The sequence below is a fragment of the Pleurodeles waltl genome, chromosome 1_1 (assembly GCF_031143425.1).
Source record: "Pleurodeles waltl isolate 20211129_DDA chromosome 1_1, aPleWal1.hap1.20221129, whole genome shotgun sequence".
In the NCBI taxonomy this organism is placed as follows: domain Eukaryota; kingdom Metazoa; phylum Chordata; class Amphibia; order Caudata; family Salamandridae; genus Pleurodeles; species Pleurodeles waltl.
In genome coordinates, this window is record NC_090436.1 from 87,986,921 (window position 1) to 88,003,212 (window position 16,292).

Consider the following 16,292-nt stretch of genomic DNA (forward strand, 5'->3'; position numbering starts at 1 on the left):
CCCCTAGGGGATTTCTGGCATAGATGTGTAACCTCTCAGCCGGTGCGCGGGCACGGATAGATGCCGACTGTCGGGCAGGAGATGGAAACTCTAGGGCGTCGCGCCCACCATCTTGGCTGGTCTGCCCCCCCATAATGCTGTGTTGTCATACAGCTTATAAAGCTGTTGTGTTTTAAAATTCTATAAAGAAAATAGACTGTACCTTGTTTTTCATATATAATACAATAAAGCAATCCTTATATACATACTCTTAAATTGAATTATTTTCCATGGTCACTGACACTTGTTGTGGATTTAATCACAGCTTCAAACGAAGAACTATATTTTAAAACAGAAATATCATGTAACTCCCCTTGTTAACATTCAAATGTGGCTTAGAATCTTTATTTTATTAAATGAAAAAACAATGACAATAAAGGCAAAAATTCAAAAGTTTCCAGTACACAAATCACATTTGGAATCCGTGATTGATTTAAACAATTAGGTCTAACTGAGATGTGATATCATGTGACTTTGACTAACCTGAAACCCTGCTTTAGAACTTACAGAATGGATAAGAAATAGCTCTTCAAAAACTAAATTTTTCATGGCGCGCTTTTGCTGACATCACAGTCAACAAAATTAAAACATGAGTTACCTATGATGTCACCTGTTAGACCTGACACACTGAGGTGGTGTTTCCCCAAACTTTTTTGCTTTTTGTAGTCAGTTTTGCTGATTGCCTCGTAGTGGCCTTAGGGCCCTGAGCACTTTCCACTGCAAGTACAATGTGAATGTGCACACGACCTTCCCACGTATGTTGGGAAGTAGAGCTGGTCTGTGTGTGAGCACCAGTACCACTGGTGGTTTAAACATGTATCCGCATGCATTAGCAGGGCTGAGTACTCACTTGCACCTATGGTGCTTTTAGCCACGTGTCCAGCCGGCCAATGCAGGCTTGTATGTGCCCAAGGGTCCATATGCCCAGAGAGTGAAGAATAGCCATGTGTGTTTTTACTGCATAGGAGAGCTGCTCTGCCCGTAGGTAAACATGGATGAAGTGTTACAGTAACTCCTAGCTGCTACAGTGGATTGCAGCAGAGCAGTCTCCTATTGATTACTATCACTGGGTTCGTCCTGACAAATCCCTTTCTTTGGTTAAAGTGGCTTTGTCAATAATCATGGTAAAATGCCACTTTAAAAAGTGGGTGTTTCTCTGCCCTAAAACTCTTTGTGTGCTTTTTAATTCAACTCCAATCCACACTGGGGGATGGAGGAGCACATCTGTGCATTCCCCAGCAACAGCTAAAAAACATGGGCACACTACTGAAACAAAGGCCTCTGCCATTTGGGGGCCTGGCTGGATTTATATGAGGCAGAGGTTCTGACACTTGGCCTCTTGGAGGTAGATCATAGCCCTACTAAAGATTGAGATCTGCCTTCCACAGCCTCATGAAAGACAGGACTGAAATTCTGGGGCGACATCTGTGGTTCAAAGGGGAACCCTCTGAACCTACCCCAACTTCAAAGGCACACTACAGTATAACTACTGGTGCCACACTGCAGCAAAGTGGTGATACACTGCAGGAACGTGGGATAGTGACCCTAGATCACGTGGTGCACACTGCCAGAAGTATCTGTTGTGCACCAGGAGTAATTACTGCCCTAGGATGGAACCGGGCACCCTTACTGCATTGTGGCTGGCTTGGGCAAACTGGTTGCTGCCGTGTGGCACCCTGAAGTGTGCTCTCCAAATGCTTGTTGGCTTGCCCCCATTCTCTGGTGGAGGTCTCAGGGACATCAAAGACCTTCCGCAAGGGAGCTACACCTTCTACCTGTGTCATCTGGAAAGAAGTGCAATCTTAAGTACCTACATCCTCTGCTGGACGTCACCTGGAAGAAGCGGTGTGGGCGTGGAACTAAGTATTGCACCTGGAGGCCGCACTTGTCTGCTGCGACTCAAGTCATCACACACAAAGACGCTGTGTCTCATTTCAGGGAGGAATTGCATTGATAACTCTTCGTCTGTGTCTGGATTTGTTTGGTGAGACTCAAGTCTTTGCGCACCAGACGCTGTGCCTCATTCCAGGGATGTATGGTATTGATAACTCTTTGTGCATGTCCGGATTTGTTTGGTGTGACTCAAGTCATCAGGCACCAGACGGTGTGCCTCATTTCAGGGTGGTATGGCATTGATAACTCTTTGTGTGTGATCATAATTGTCTGGTGCACCTTAGGCCATCGCACACCAGACGATGTGCCTCCTTCCAGGGAGGCACGGAATTGGTAACTACATGTGTACTGGAGTGCCTGGCTTGGCACCACTGTGAACAGAGTGTGTCCCAAAGTGACCCTCCGGAAGGCACAGTGCAGAGACCCCTGAATTAACTTCTCAAGTGGTGGCCAAACCTCCATTTGTTGACTGTTGCCTGATCAGCCTGTATCTCTTTCTCCTCCCCCCACCTTCGCCCCAGAATCCTGAATAATTGTAACTCCGTCTGCGAGCGACCTAGAATCCAGGGAAAGGGTGCTCTCATTTTCAGCTCGTGGGGGGGGGGGAGGGGTGGGCCGTTTAGCCAGTAGGAACTGGTTGGAGGGTGGAGGAATGTTTGGACCCAGGGGCGTCTGTGAGCTCAGTGACCACTAACCTGCCAGATATCACTGCATCACATTAGAATACTGGGAGCGAATGTGTGCGAGTGTGTTATACTAACCTGCCTGATATCCGTGGCACCGCGTGTCTGTGCGGAGGTAGTGGGAGTGTGTCCATACATTTTGTTTCTTTATCAGAGGACTATCACAATGGATATTTGTTTTTACCTGTGCAGCCTAGGTTGCGGTGCTATTTAAAAGTGCTGCAATTCTCTGTATGTACACATTGCTGGTATCGTTGTGAACCGGGATGCACCCTATAACTGTGTAATATTGAACTGGGATAATCGCTGGGGTGGGTCCCGTGCTGACAAAGTTTTGGCCCCGCTTTAGTTTGCTGGGAGGGAGTGTATTATTTTTCTCATGTGTACATACTGATAATATTGTATAACAAAATTAGGCCTAGTGCAGCTAGTGACATTTCTAAATGTGATTAATGCCTTGATTTACATGATGTTCATGTTGTATTAACTAATGTGTGTGTTGAATACAAACTTTATTTACATACACCTTGTGTGAAGTCTCTTTTGTGAAGCTCAGTGTATTTGCTGTGGGGAAGACCAGTGTCAATGCTTTACACATTGCCCCTGTGATAAGCCTGTCTGCCCTGTGCCAAGCTACCCGAAGGTGACAGCAGGTTATACAGTGAGTGTAATCACCCATCCCTGGCAGGAGTGGTAGGCTCTGACTGGCTAGGGCCACGCCTCAGCCAACCAGAATGTACCGCCTCCAACATCACCTTAACTCAGAGATGAAAAACATGCCCCCACTGTGGAGAGCTACCAAAACTACACTCTGACACGTGGGTCCGTACAAAGATATCATCACAAACATAATTTTCTTTTTTATTAAAGGTAAAAAAAAAAACACTGAGCAATGTTTGTAACGGATAATATATTTATTTCCATTTTTATGAAACCTTCAGTTATTTATTGTGCATACACTTGAATAACAATTATGATATTTTTATTTCATTAGTCTGAAGTTTAAAATAACTTCATCAATATAAAAACAACGTGGGTTTTTTGTGTATACGATTAGGGTATATTTGGCCTTTGTTTGAGGTCTAATGCAATGTTTTTGCCGGATGTGGGGAAGCTCTCTTTGCTATAAGGATGCAATATCCAGTTCGATTTGTTTTCTTTAGGAGTATTATGAACACAAAGCAGTAATAATCCAATTTAGTTTCTCACTGTTGTGACATCAAAGCAAAGAATGGAAGACCTTTGAAAGATACATTGTTGATAGTGGCAGAATGTCGGATCTATTCACAATATACATATTTACAAGGAAAAACTAGCACTTTTAAAGGTAAATCGTATTTTATTGTTCATGATCAAAATAACAAGATGATGCAATTCGATGATAAATCAGTAGCTGTAGATCTCTGATCCATCCTCCTTCTGATTTTGCAATATAGTTACACAAGTACTTACTGGCAGAACACTGACCCTAAGCAGTTTGCATTTGTCATATAGTTACACATGCACTTACTGGCAGAACACTCTGACCCTAAGCAGTTTGCATTTTTCATATAGTTACACATGCACTTACTGGCAGAACACTCTGTCTGACCCAGTTTGCATTTCTCATAAAACAGAAACACTACAGCCCCTACTAGTCTCTAGCATCTCCTGATCTTCGTTGTCAATGTTTACAACTTGCTATCTCATGGACGTGAGATGGATTCTACAAATATATTTCGCTTGTATGTAGTTTGTAAGTGGCATCTAAGTGAAAAAATGATTCTTGCATATGTGAACACACAACTCACACGACTATGCAGGGTCACTTTCATGATATGCAAACAATTTACAAATAGCATCCATTTAGATCTTAAAAACGAATAATATACTGTTCCATGTTAGCACTCGTTTTGAGATTTAATTAAAAGGTATCAATTAATCACACAGAGAAAGATTATTTTAAAGCCACACGGCAGCCAACATCCTTTTCTAACCCATTTCAGGATTTTCTTCCAAAAGGTCTATGTTCAATGATTGAAAAAAGGCAGTGCAATGCACGTGTCACTCATCTATGTAATGAATATATATGCAAGACTTTCCCCTTTCAGAGTGATGTGGTCCCTAATATTTCTAGGATCTCTTTTTCAACTCAGAATTTATTTGTCACAGCAATTACAACAGATCAGATCAGCTACATTAGTGGCATGTGATGATACCTGCAAGTGTATGTATAACATTACCTCTATTTTCACTGGAACCATGCAATTTGCAAAGGAATAAACTGAATGAGATAGTGTAGCCACTGGAGAGTGTTGGTGGTGGTATTACAGAACACCATTTCAGACACTGAACTATTGTCATTAGAATGGGGAGAAGGTGGCCAATCTTAATGAGGCACTGAGATACATTATAAATTAAGAAAATTAAACACCATCACCTGCCCTGTGCACCAAAATACAATTGAAGCACTGGTTGATCATTTCCAAAGGACTATATGCCTTTCTTGGTACTTTTTACCTGACCCTAACATTTTAGGGATACTAGGATATCCAGGGTACTGGGTTATCACACATCATTCTTCAACATGGGTACACATCATGAAATAATATGCCATTACATTGTGTGGTCAGAACACATTAAAGTAATATCAGGATGTTTTCTGAAACCTCCCAAGTAAACAAAATGAAACTCACAGATTATGTACACTATTAAGATAGGTTCTGCAATACAACTTCAAGAAGTTCAGGCATTCAAGAAAGGGGTGTTAATACTGTGGACGAGTGCTTCCCACACTAATCTCAGAACACTGATCTTTAAATTGGCTTAACACTACCCCCTAACTATGCTGCCAAGTCAACCAAAGACTCAATGGCATGTAGAACTGGAGTGTAAGTGGACACTTGATGGAAATCAGAATACCAACCCTCTTCCCCATCCCCCAAGGCTTACTCATTTTAAATGTTTCTTCTCATTACCAGGTTCAAACAGATCAATGAAATCTAATGAACACTCATACTACTGCCCTTCCTGACCCTAACAATCATCCACAGAAACTATGATACCATTAATTTTTCCCCTCTAACCTATTTTCAAAAGCAACTAGCTTGTATAGATGTGCGAAGTTCACACCGTCACCTTCAGCCAGTTTGTTTTTTTGTTTTTTCTTAGCACTATATAATACACCTGCACATAAATAAATAAATAAATAAATACATTTAAAACTCTAAATCAAATATATATATTTAAATATACAGATAAAGATAGGTTTCAAAAGCTGTAGCAGACTTCATCACTTCTCATTTCTTGAGATCTCTTGGTTGCTTTTTACTCTAGGATTGCATTTAGTTTTAAAATGGATATTTTCTGTAGTGACTAAAATGACGTGTATGGAACCAGCAACATGAGTTCTAATCATAACCTACGTACTTAAAGAGACATTGTAACTTTTATCTACAAAAATGGATCTACTCAGAAAAACAATTTCATACGAGTATCATGAAAACTTGAATTGATCCGTTCAACCTTTTATGCAAGTGACCCACTCATTTTCCAACCATTGTAGAGAAACCATGATATAATTTGCACTCATCATTGCTGGTGTTTGATGTGCTCCTTCTGAAGGCTTGTAAAGGTCAATGCAAATAAAGTTAGTCCAATAGTAAGTGCAAACCTACAATTGTATTTTGACACATGAGAATAGGAGATAGCTTATAAAGAAATAAAATTCACATTTCCGTTTAAGATTTCCATACAATTCTTGAACAAAAAATGGTCAGCAGTTTTTTTTTAGGATCACTGTCAACAATTGTCAGAAAAATGTAATATTTCAATATGGAAACTGACATCAATGGAAGGCCTTTGATCTTCAATGTCACAGAATTCAAAGTCTTTCAGCGCTGTGAGAGGTGCCTTTTCTTCTGTTGAAGTGTTTGGTTTCTAAAACTGCTTAAACGGAGACTAAGCAACCGGTGCCATACACCGCCTCTTTTCTAGTTCAAGATAAAGGACTTTTAGTACTCTAATTTGAAAACAACCCTGAAAATAAAAGTTAAATAGTACCAAGAGGCAACTTGCAGATGAATAAAGTTTTACAAGTGAGTAACCATTTTCGTTTTTAGTGTTGTCTGAAAGTACTTATCAATTTATAACGTTTACTATGCAATCAGTCATCATGCCCAGAACTCTCTCAATAAAACATGTGCAGTAATCTATAGTAAATATCTCTTAAGAAATGTCCATAAGGATTGGATACATGGATGATTATCTGAATAGCCATATAAAATAAATGTACATGCAGTTAATCTAAGTGGAACTCATTAGCAGTGGTCATCCTGAAAACCAAGCCTGAAACCAGCTATCTCGGACCATCATTGGTCACAGTTGGTCTTTAGTTCATTACCAAGTGATGTCTTTTTTGCCACTATAGCTGAGCACAGAAGCAGATCTGAAATACTCAAAGTCAGCCCTGAGGCTAGTTCAAATAGAAATATTAAATACAGGTGTTTTATCAAATTAACTAAAAACCACCATAATGTGAGAATGTGGAGGTTTCATCTGGAATTTCAGAGGCTGCTTACGAAAATTGTACATGTCCTTCCATGTTTGTTCATGCACATCAGCTTATAATGCGTGAAGCCAAACCTATCAAATCAAATGCTGATTGGGCTCAACAATGCTTCCTTTTAATACAGTGTGATAGCAAAGCATATGTCTAACGATATAGCATACAAGGCCAATCGAGTACTGACATCAGTAATTTATTTTGCCAACATTTGATCCTTCAGACATACAGCAGGCACTTTAATCAGGTACTCTAAGCTACTAGCATGAACAGACTTATCACCTAATTTATAGTTTGGCTAGAGAAAATTTAGTTTTCCGACAGCAGTAGCCTTTGTTTAAATTTTGCGCTCTGGACCTGCCTTTGTTTCATTCTGCATATTGTAGCTGCTTGTTAGGAGTGTGGCAGTTGTCTTAACTCAACACACCAATTTGCAGGTTCACTGATTCTATAATTTGGGCAGATTTCCCATTAAGCACCCTTCTGTAAATCAGATCCTAGATATTTCATCCTGACCCCAAACAAGTTTGCCTGAAAAAGTCTGAACTTAGGCATTTTATCCTGCAGCAATACTCATTGTTCATAAAACGAATTCTGAACACTCAGGCTTTAACATCAGTTTATAGGAAGACTAAAATTCAGACAGCTACTCCCTTTAGGAGGTGGTGCTGAGGGATTTATATGTTCTGTAGATTAAAAGGAATGATGCGCAGCAACACCTACATCTGGAAGCACCATTTTTGCTAAGATCAAAATAATAAGTAACAATCATGTTTTAAAGCTCTTGTAATCATTTAGGAAGTAAATCATACTCTGACCATTATTTGAGTAATCTGTAAACATCTTACATAACTTCAAAACGTTTAAAACATTGTTAAAAGATCGATATTAAGTCTTTACACGGCCTCACGTTCGCAATTCTAGCTCTATTAGTGATACCATCACAGCATTAAGACTAGAAGAACTACTTACAACGCACACGCTACAATCATGGAAATAGTAAAATGCCTTTAAGAGTACCAAAATGTTTTACGGGTCTCAACATCCAGCATTTACACTAGATGATGTGCCAATCGAGTAAATTAAACGGTGTACCTCCATATTCCTGTAATGTAAGTCAGACGTTGTGAAAGTAGGTCCATGAAAGCCTATGTCAGAGGTTCAAGAAATCCGCCGACTATCCAAATGATTCACATTTAGATCAATTGCATGAAATTGATGAAAATTTAGCATGGATCTGGCCCTGTGGATGACCAGTGATAACCACAGATTTCATGCAAGGATGCCACAAGGCAGGTCAACTGCTTTTTAAAACATTTGTGATCACCAACATAACTCTGTTCACATCTGCAGCGCAGTGTTTTGAAATCGTGTAAAGAATTCAGGGGTCAGACTTTCCTCTAGCTGGGCTGGACAAAAGAGGCATCTGCTATTTCCTTCCAGTATTGCTTGAAACAGATGTGTTCTTGACAGTACCCGTGTTCCCATGACTTTTTGGGGAGGCTGTTGGCTGGGCAGGTAACTTCTTCTTGGTGACAGGTGTTTTGTTCTTGCTTCTGAAAACCTTGTTAGTATCAAGCTTATTCACAAAGGTATCTGTCTCCTCTGTAAGCAAAGCTGGGTTGAAGGTGAGTGGCTTGTACATGTTAAACCATTGCTGAAAAGCAGAAAGCAAGATAGAAGTTGAAATCAACAAATCAAATCATTTTCACGCAGTTGAGGATCCACATTTTAGTCTTTAAGATGCAACATAAATTCCTCATCTTAAAATGTGGCAGTTATTAACTAGGCGACCTCTAAATCTACTGCATTTTTTTCTCCCCAATATAATCCACAAATTAGGTACTTTGGGTATCATCCTCTAGTTTTCAGGGCTGAAAACTGGTAATTTCAACCATGAATTTTCACATTTTCTTTTAAGCCTACCATTGAGAGTGTTTCTCTCACTTGCCCAAGAAACGTGTTTTAATCATGCACAGATAATCAGACATATTGTGTAGCATGAGCAACGGTACACTATGACAGACCGAATTACGGTAATTAGGCACTCCCTGCTTTCTAAAGGTAAGAGTACAGAGGAACAGGGAGAGGTCATCTGCTTCCCAAGAAACATTTACAGAATTCACTACTAATAGGAACAAGCAGATGTGGTGCTTTTCTGAGTTTGTTATAAAATGCATCCTAGTGTTTTACCATATGCTGAATCCAGTATATTTAAATCTGAATAGAATCGAGGTAAATTGAGTCCTCAATCAGAACTAGACCAATACATGGCTCTGTGTAAAGTATTTATGCAATACCAAAACAGTAATAAAGCTAAAATGCAACACAATATACATTTCAAATCGAATTAGGAAAAACATAGTAAAATGTAATAAATAGAATTACACAAAAATGACAAAAATCCAATAAGGGGAATCGGAAATATGATTGTTTAAGGTTTTAAGTAAGAATAGCGCCAAGAAGCATAAAGTGCCAACGGTAGTCCACAGTTGCAGTAGTCTGGGACCTAGGTGCAAATTGACAGTGACTGCGATGGCATATGTGTTGGACATAGCAACTATGTTTGTCCTGGTCAAAGATTTTACCTCTACGTCCACCACAGCAGAAAAGTTCCAAAGCCACAGATGGCCTTATGGGATGCACTTAGATTCACAGGGTGGCAAGCAGAGGCCAACATGGGGGTCCAGCCCAGGTCATTTGGGCAGTTGCCATAAAAGGTCTCTTGCCGCATATTGTGTCCCTGTAGCTTTGTAAAGAGGCCAGCATAGTCACCCCTGGAGCCTACTTCTTTGTCCTGGCTATAAGAGGGAGCCGATCCAGTCATTTAGGGCTCCTCTCAGTTAACAGACAGCATGTTCAGTCCTCTTCTGATCTCCCTAAGGTCCAGCAGTGTTCTAAAGAGGGTACCTGGAGATGTCATAGTTATGCCTGGCACTAACCAACTGAGTAAAAGTTCCCAGGGTCAACCCTCCCTTCTTCTGGGCATTTTCAAGATAACAGACATATTTGAACACATTAAACCTAGGCTTGGAGGGCTCAAGATGTGTGTGGGGAGTGTACTATGGTAATCCAAATGTCCTCCCGCAGCCCAACACTAAAATCCAGTTCCAGGCAGTCACTGTATCCTCAATAAACCCCGAGACAGAAGGCTGGTAGAACAAAGCAGGGCCTTCTAGCAGCAGGCCGCGAAAGATCATCATTGTGTTTTACCAGACCTGCGGGTCTAGTGCCTTAAATAATATACTTGCCGTAACTGTAATGTTGACTATGAGCACTGGTAAGGGGGTTTGCAGGTAGGTGCCTGCTGTGTGTGGGGAACCTGATACAGGCCTGGGACTGGTCCCCTCCCTCATGAGGCACTCCCATCGACTGGCTAGTGGCACTGAGACACGGCTGGCGCCTGGTAGCTTCTGAGGCAGGTGGGACCTTAGTGACCCAGTCCAGGTACGCTTTGTAGACAGTGGGACACAAAGTTTATGACATGGCATCCACCAGACCCCAACTTTGATTATCTCTGTCACAGAGTCAACTACCTGAAAGCACCCAAGAAGATCGTGCCTGGACCTCAGAAAACAGCTCGCTTGATCAATCTACAGGACCAGGTGATTCAAATAAAGGAAAAAAACAAGAGGACCTGGAAAATAGACCCAAGAACACCAACCTTTGCATTATAGGAGTCCCTTGGGGGATAAAATGCAAAGACATTAAGCAATATATTCAAGGCCTCGCAGAGCTGCTTCTAGAGGAACATGACCTGGAATGCCCCAGCATTGATAGTGCCCACAGGACCATCCCAACCCAAAATTCACAATCTGTCTTGGATATTCTTGTGTGTTTTCGCCACTATATGGACAAAGAGGCCCTGCTTGAAGTGGCAAGAAGGGAAGGCCCCATAAGTTAAAATGGGGATTTCATCCAGATATTTCAGGACGTTTCCGCTATCACACTGGCCAAGCAAAGGGCCGTCCGTCCAGCCACCGTCTTTCTCAAGGAACAAAAAATAAGCTCTGCGTGAGAAAGTGAGGCTTGAGCAGAAGCCTCTTATGAGGGCTGACAGACATCTCTAGAGAGTGGAGTACCACAGTTGTCTGACCCAGTTTTGTGCTATTAGAATAAGGGTTAGTGATGTTTGCCTAAGTTTCATCACCAGGTAGGCTACAAATTGGGGTATCCCTTCTGCCTGCAGTTTGAGAGGAGGGGCAATCAAGGGGTGAGCAAACAGATTAAGGAAACCTGCCAAGTCTTCAGAATCCTACAACCAGGTGACAACCTAGACAGCGAGTGTGACCTCAAACGGTCCCCCCTCCCTCCCCCTGAAACCACCTAGCCCGATATGGACAACAGTCCATAGCACCATACATCTGAGGGTCCTGTGTAGAGAAGACCATATGGCTGAGTTTAAGCTGGTGCTTGAACAAATACAGCAGGTGAGTGGGGGCTCCCTGCCTCGGATGTACCTGCTGTGGAGGTACCCCCTGGCAACTGGGGTGCAGGCATCACCACTGTGACCTGCATGCAGGTAATACACTTCTGGGCAGAGGACTGCTTATGGAGGGATTGGGTGTGAGGGTACCCTGGAGGTGAGAGAGGCCTAACGCACCGGACCAAACTTGATACATCCCAATCCTCATACTCACTCGCAATTTCCCATCTGGGGCCGCCTAGGATAGCAATGTCCTGGAGGGTACAGGGCTTTCTTCTCAAATACCCCTGCACAGTTCATAATATCAATAACTGCATTAAACACAACGTCAATGACACAATGGAATGCTCTGAAAGTGGTGGTGAGGGGACATTTTATAGCAGAGGCAGCTGGATTACTAAAGCTTCGGAGGATCTGTGCCAGCGGCTCTTGATCGACTTGAAGTCACTTGAGGATGAGCACAAGCACATGCATTCCCAAACGACCTAGAGGAAAATCCTAATGACCTAATCCTAATGACCCAAGACGAGCTCAGGACACTAAAGACGGACAGGACAGCCTAATGCCTGGCAAAACTTGACAATAGGTATTATTAATGAGGAGAAAGGCCAGGCAAGCTACTGGTCAATCTATTTAGAACTAGACAAATCTGCAGCACCATCTGTAATTAAGGGCCCTTATGAGAAACTTCACACATTAGATAAGGACAAGGCGGAATGCTTCAGGGCCAACGCTGGAGCCACTGGCCCCCAAGATTAGGATGCATACCCAGATACAGGATATCAAGTTTGGGACACAGAATATCAAACTGACTTTGTTTGCATTCTTGGCCTCGCTCACAGACCCCAGTTGGTCGCTTCCACAGCTTTTAACGGCACTCACAGATTACCTAGCAGCCTCCGGGATTGAAATTAACCTAAAAAAAAAAAGAAACAATGTCTCTTTGCCCACCCCTCTAGCAGGAGAGCTACAGCAATCCACCCCGATATGCTGGGCCACAGCCCATATAAAATACCTGGAAATTGCCCTGGTGCCCAGGCTGTGTCAAACAAAAGACATAAATCTCCAGAGACTGAAAACAATCTGTGAAATTGGACCTCAACAATTGGAAACAAAATCCACTCTCACTTCGGCGACGGATAGTGGAGCTTAATGTCGATCCCTTCCAGGACTTTCTACCTCTTTCAAACTCTGGCGCTCTGAGGCTTCAGAGACTACTTTGTCGAACTAAAGGAGGCCTGCAGACTTACATCTGGCAAGGTAAGAAATCAAGAGTGTCGAGACAACAGAGTTTACTCCAACCCAGTGACGGGAGCCCCCAACCTCTCCAATGTGACCTCCCATATCCGATGTATTTACCAATGGACCAGCAGGGAGACCTGCATAGTGGTGCATGGTACACCATACTCTGACTGCGGGCCCACTGTGGGAGGTGCCGTGGACTAGAAGGATCCAGTGAACCTCTACCTAAATCACCAGTAACAAGAGCACCATTAGAGATTTGGGATAAGTGGACGGTACGGAAGAGACTCACGTCCTTTCCTTCACCCTTCACCCCCCTCTGGGGGAACAAGGACTTCACTCTGGGGAAGACTTGGGGCCCAAAATCAGGTGTGGCAGGAGAGTGGTTGTAAAACTCTACAGGACGTGTTTGAGGAGGGTGAGAGCAAACTGTTTCAGGATCTTCAGGAGGAATATGGGATCCACGAAGGTGAGAGATATAGGTACTGGCAACTACACCACTGGTTCCTCCATCTGGACAGCAGCAGGGAGTGACTAGACCACCCATACCCTTTGAGAAATACCTTATTACAATCCCCAAAAACATCCATGTGATCTCCCGGGTTAATCGTATGCTAAACACACAACACAACTAAGACAAACATGCCTTCTAAAAAGCATGGGAAAGGGAATCAAACTTCACCCTAGACACAGATCAGTGGCAGGAGATACATCAACGCGCCACCCAAGGAACCACACACACGGTGGGGAGGGAAGCGACACTCAGGCTCTCTATTGGTGGCATAACAGCCCATAATGCCTGGCCTGGATAACAAGGGAACGAAGTGCTGGGTGCAGGAGGAGCTGAGGGGAGGAGACATCACTGACACACAGTCTGCAGTCCTGTCCGAAGCTTAGGCTATTTTGGGAGGGAGTCTTGTGGAAGATTCACCAGATTACGGGCTTAGAGCTGACACAATGACCAGAGGCTATACTGCTGGGCTGAACAGATGATCACACATACCCTTTAGGAGTCAGAAGGAAGCATCTCATAACTTCACTGCAGCTGGCTGCCAAGCAAACAATGTTGTTGGTGAGGGATCAAGACGCTATACCCTCATTTTCAAAATGGAGGGATTGAAAAACTGGCTAACGAGGCACGGAATGGAAGGACTTTAACAAACAATGGGGTCCCTTGATGAACTATTTCCTATCTGACTTCAGGGAACTTACATGCCCAAAACGGCTAAGGGGCCTATGAATTCTTTATTACTCGAACACTGATGATTGTTATAGATCTTTGCGAGTACCGGAAGACCACCATGCAACAGATGACCTGAGAGACACTGTGGCTTATTGATGTCCAGGAAGCTGTGGACCTACACTGGACACTGTGGAACAGGGGTGGGAGGGTGGTTGGAAAAGGGGTGGGGATAGAGGTTGCAGGAGGAAATGGGAGGGGTCAGGTTTCGTTGGGGGAGGTTTTGGGGTTTGGCTTATAGTTATAAGCTTCAAAACCAATAAAAACGTATTCAACCTTAAAAAACACTTTCAATAAATATATTACTAAAGCAGGAAGTAGTAGTCATTTACGTGCATTTTCCATTGAAATGACCACAATCTTTCCCAATGACACGCAGTTTTCCTGATAAAACTATATAGTGTACAAAAGATAATGTGGGTTTCAACAAATATTTTTTCATCTGCACATCACTAAGTCAAGTGTTCTGGTTTGTTTTTATCCTATTAAATTCTTTGTTCCTCTCACACTTACAAAACATGTTCTTTCCTAACTGCGGTTATATTTTGAAATAGGTGTACAGTTAATTTACAAGCTAGTTAAATATTATGTGTTTGGAAAAAAATGGACTTCCTATAGCCTTTCATTTCACAATTGTCCAAGAGTTCGACTATACAAAATCCTCTAACGTTGAAGTCACAGAAGGAAAATTAAACACCAAAGTCCAGGATTTAATAAGTAGCAATTTGTAAAAACACATAAGCTGACATTTGACCTCTGTCTCGGAATACAAAGCAAATAAAACAAGATAAAACTAAGATTTAAAGGCCTTTTTATTGCTCATTCACTTTCTGAATGAAGAGAACATCTGTTTTTTGCCAGTCTGAGCTCTCGTCCGATGGGACAGCAGTGCCTAAAAATAGGTCTACCATAGGGTGTGGGTGAATAGATTTTTCAAGGTCTATAGCTGCCACATAGGAAATACACAAGAATTGTTTTGGCATCATGTTTCTACCCTTTGAAATGTTCCCTGAGAGTAATATGTAAAACCCCAGCAGACCTGTCCAGCATGATTTGACAGTCAAGCAGGATTTGAAACTGTAATGTCAAAAAGGATGCTCACAGCACTTAGAGCCTGCCTGCCAACCTGGGGGGACAAAGGAAGCGCCTCATCCCGGTGTCAGCTATCATTTGTCTGTGACAGGGGAAGCCTCATAAAATTTAAATAAGTTCCTAAGCAGAGCCCACTGGCCATCCAGTTAAGGGCACTACAAAACCTCCCTACACCACAGCTTTTGTTCTCTGCTCCAGGAGCAATGTTCACACCTCATCAAAAGGTAGTTATTCATTGGCATAAGTGGGCAATAAATGCAAACGGGCCTCCAGAAGCTATAGGCAGGGTAACGGTAACTTTCTAAAAGCACTTTTTCCCTAATATTTATAAAGATCTGACTTCACCATTCAGCTAGATTTTGTTTAATTATTTTTTAAGCGGTTTCTTAACCGAAATTAAATGTAATAACATAACCCAATAATTTTCTACAGAACAGCCAGCATTGTTAGAGTGAAAACAGGTTTGTGGCTTTTTAACTGTAAGGACATGTTTAAAGTTAAATTCCTAAATATTGTACTTTCAAATACCCTGCGCCCTTCCTTATGGACAGTAAGGCCTACGTAGGGGTGGCTCATAAACATTTAAAAGAAATTGTAGGAAGCTGGCCTGGTGTGTGGTGGCTACCTGAGGTACTTACACCTTAGAACAGGTCCAGGTATCCCCTATTAGGTAGCTGTGGATGAACAGCTAAGGCTCATCTAGGAGACATGCAAAGCTCATGCAATACCACTGTAGTCACACAGCACTAACACACATGAAAGAAAACACTCAGTGTTACTAAAATAAGGGGTCTTTATTACATTAACACAGTACCAAAACACTAGATAAGCAAACCTCAAATAGGAGGCGAGTAAACACACAAAATATGTATACTAGTTATCAGAAATAGGCATAGAAAGTGATAGAAAACAGTGCAAATGCAATTAGATACATGTAACCCCAAGGGGAGCCCAGACCATATACTAACAAACATTTGCAATGCCCTGGGTAGCGTTGTAAACTTCAAACCAGACTTTTCTTGCCACAAACTGAAAATTGAAAGTAAAACAGTTTCACAAAAGCGAGCTGACGGCCATCATGAGCGCGAAGCAGACACACAAAAGGAAACAGAAGTTTGCTCGCAGCGAAACGTA

At 42.2% G+C, this 16,292-nt stretch overlaps 1 protein-coding gene across 2 annotated transcripts in view; it reads right to left on the bottom strand.

Moving 5' to 3' along the window:
• Positions 1-5,691: 5,691 nt before the first annotated feature.
• The window catches only part of TPGS2 (tubulin polyglutamylase complex subunit 2), a 128,320-nt gene continuing 117,719 nt past the window's right edge, over positions 5,692-16,292 (bottom strand). For both annotated transcript variants that reach the window (XM_069218386.1, XM_069218295.1), the window contains exon 7: positions 5,692-8,815. In XM_069218386.1, coding sequence (XP_069074487.1) covers positions 8,588-8,815 — 228 coding nt within the window. In that variant the 3' untranslated portion in view covers positions 5,692-8,587. The remainder of the gene's footprint in view (positions 8,816-16,292) is intronic.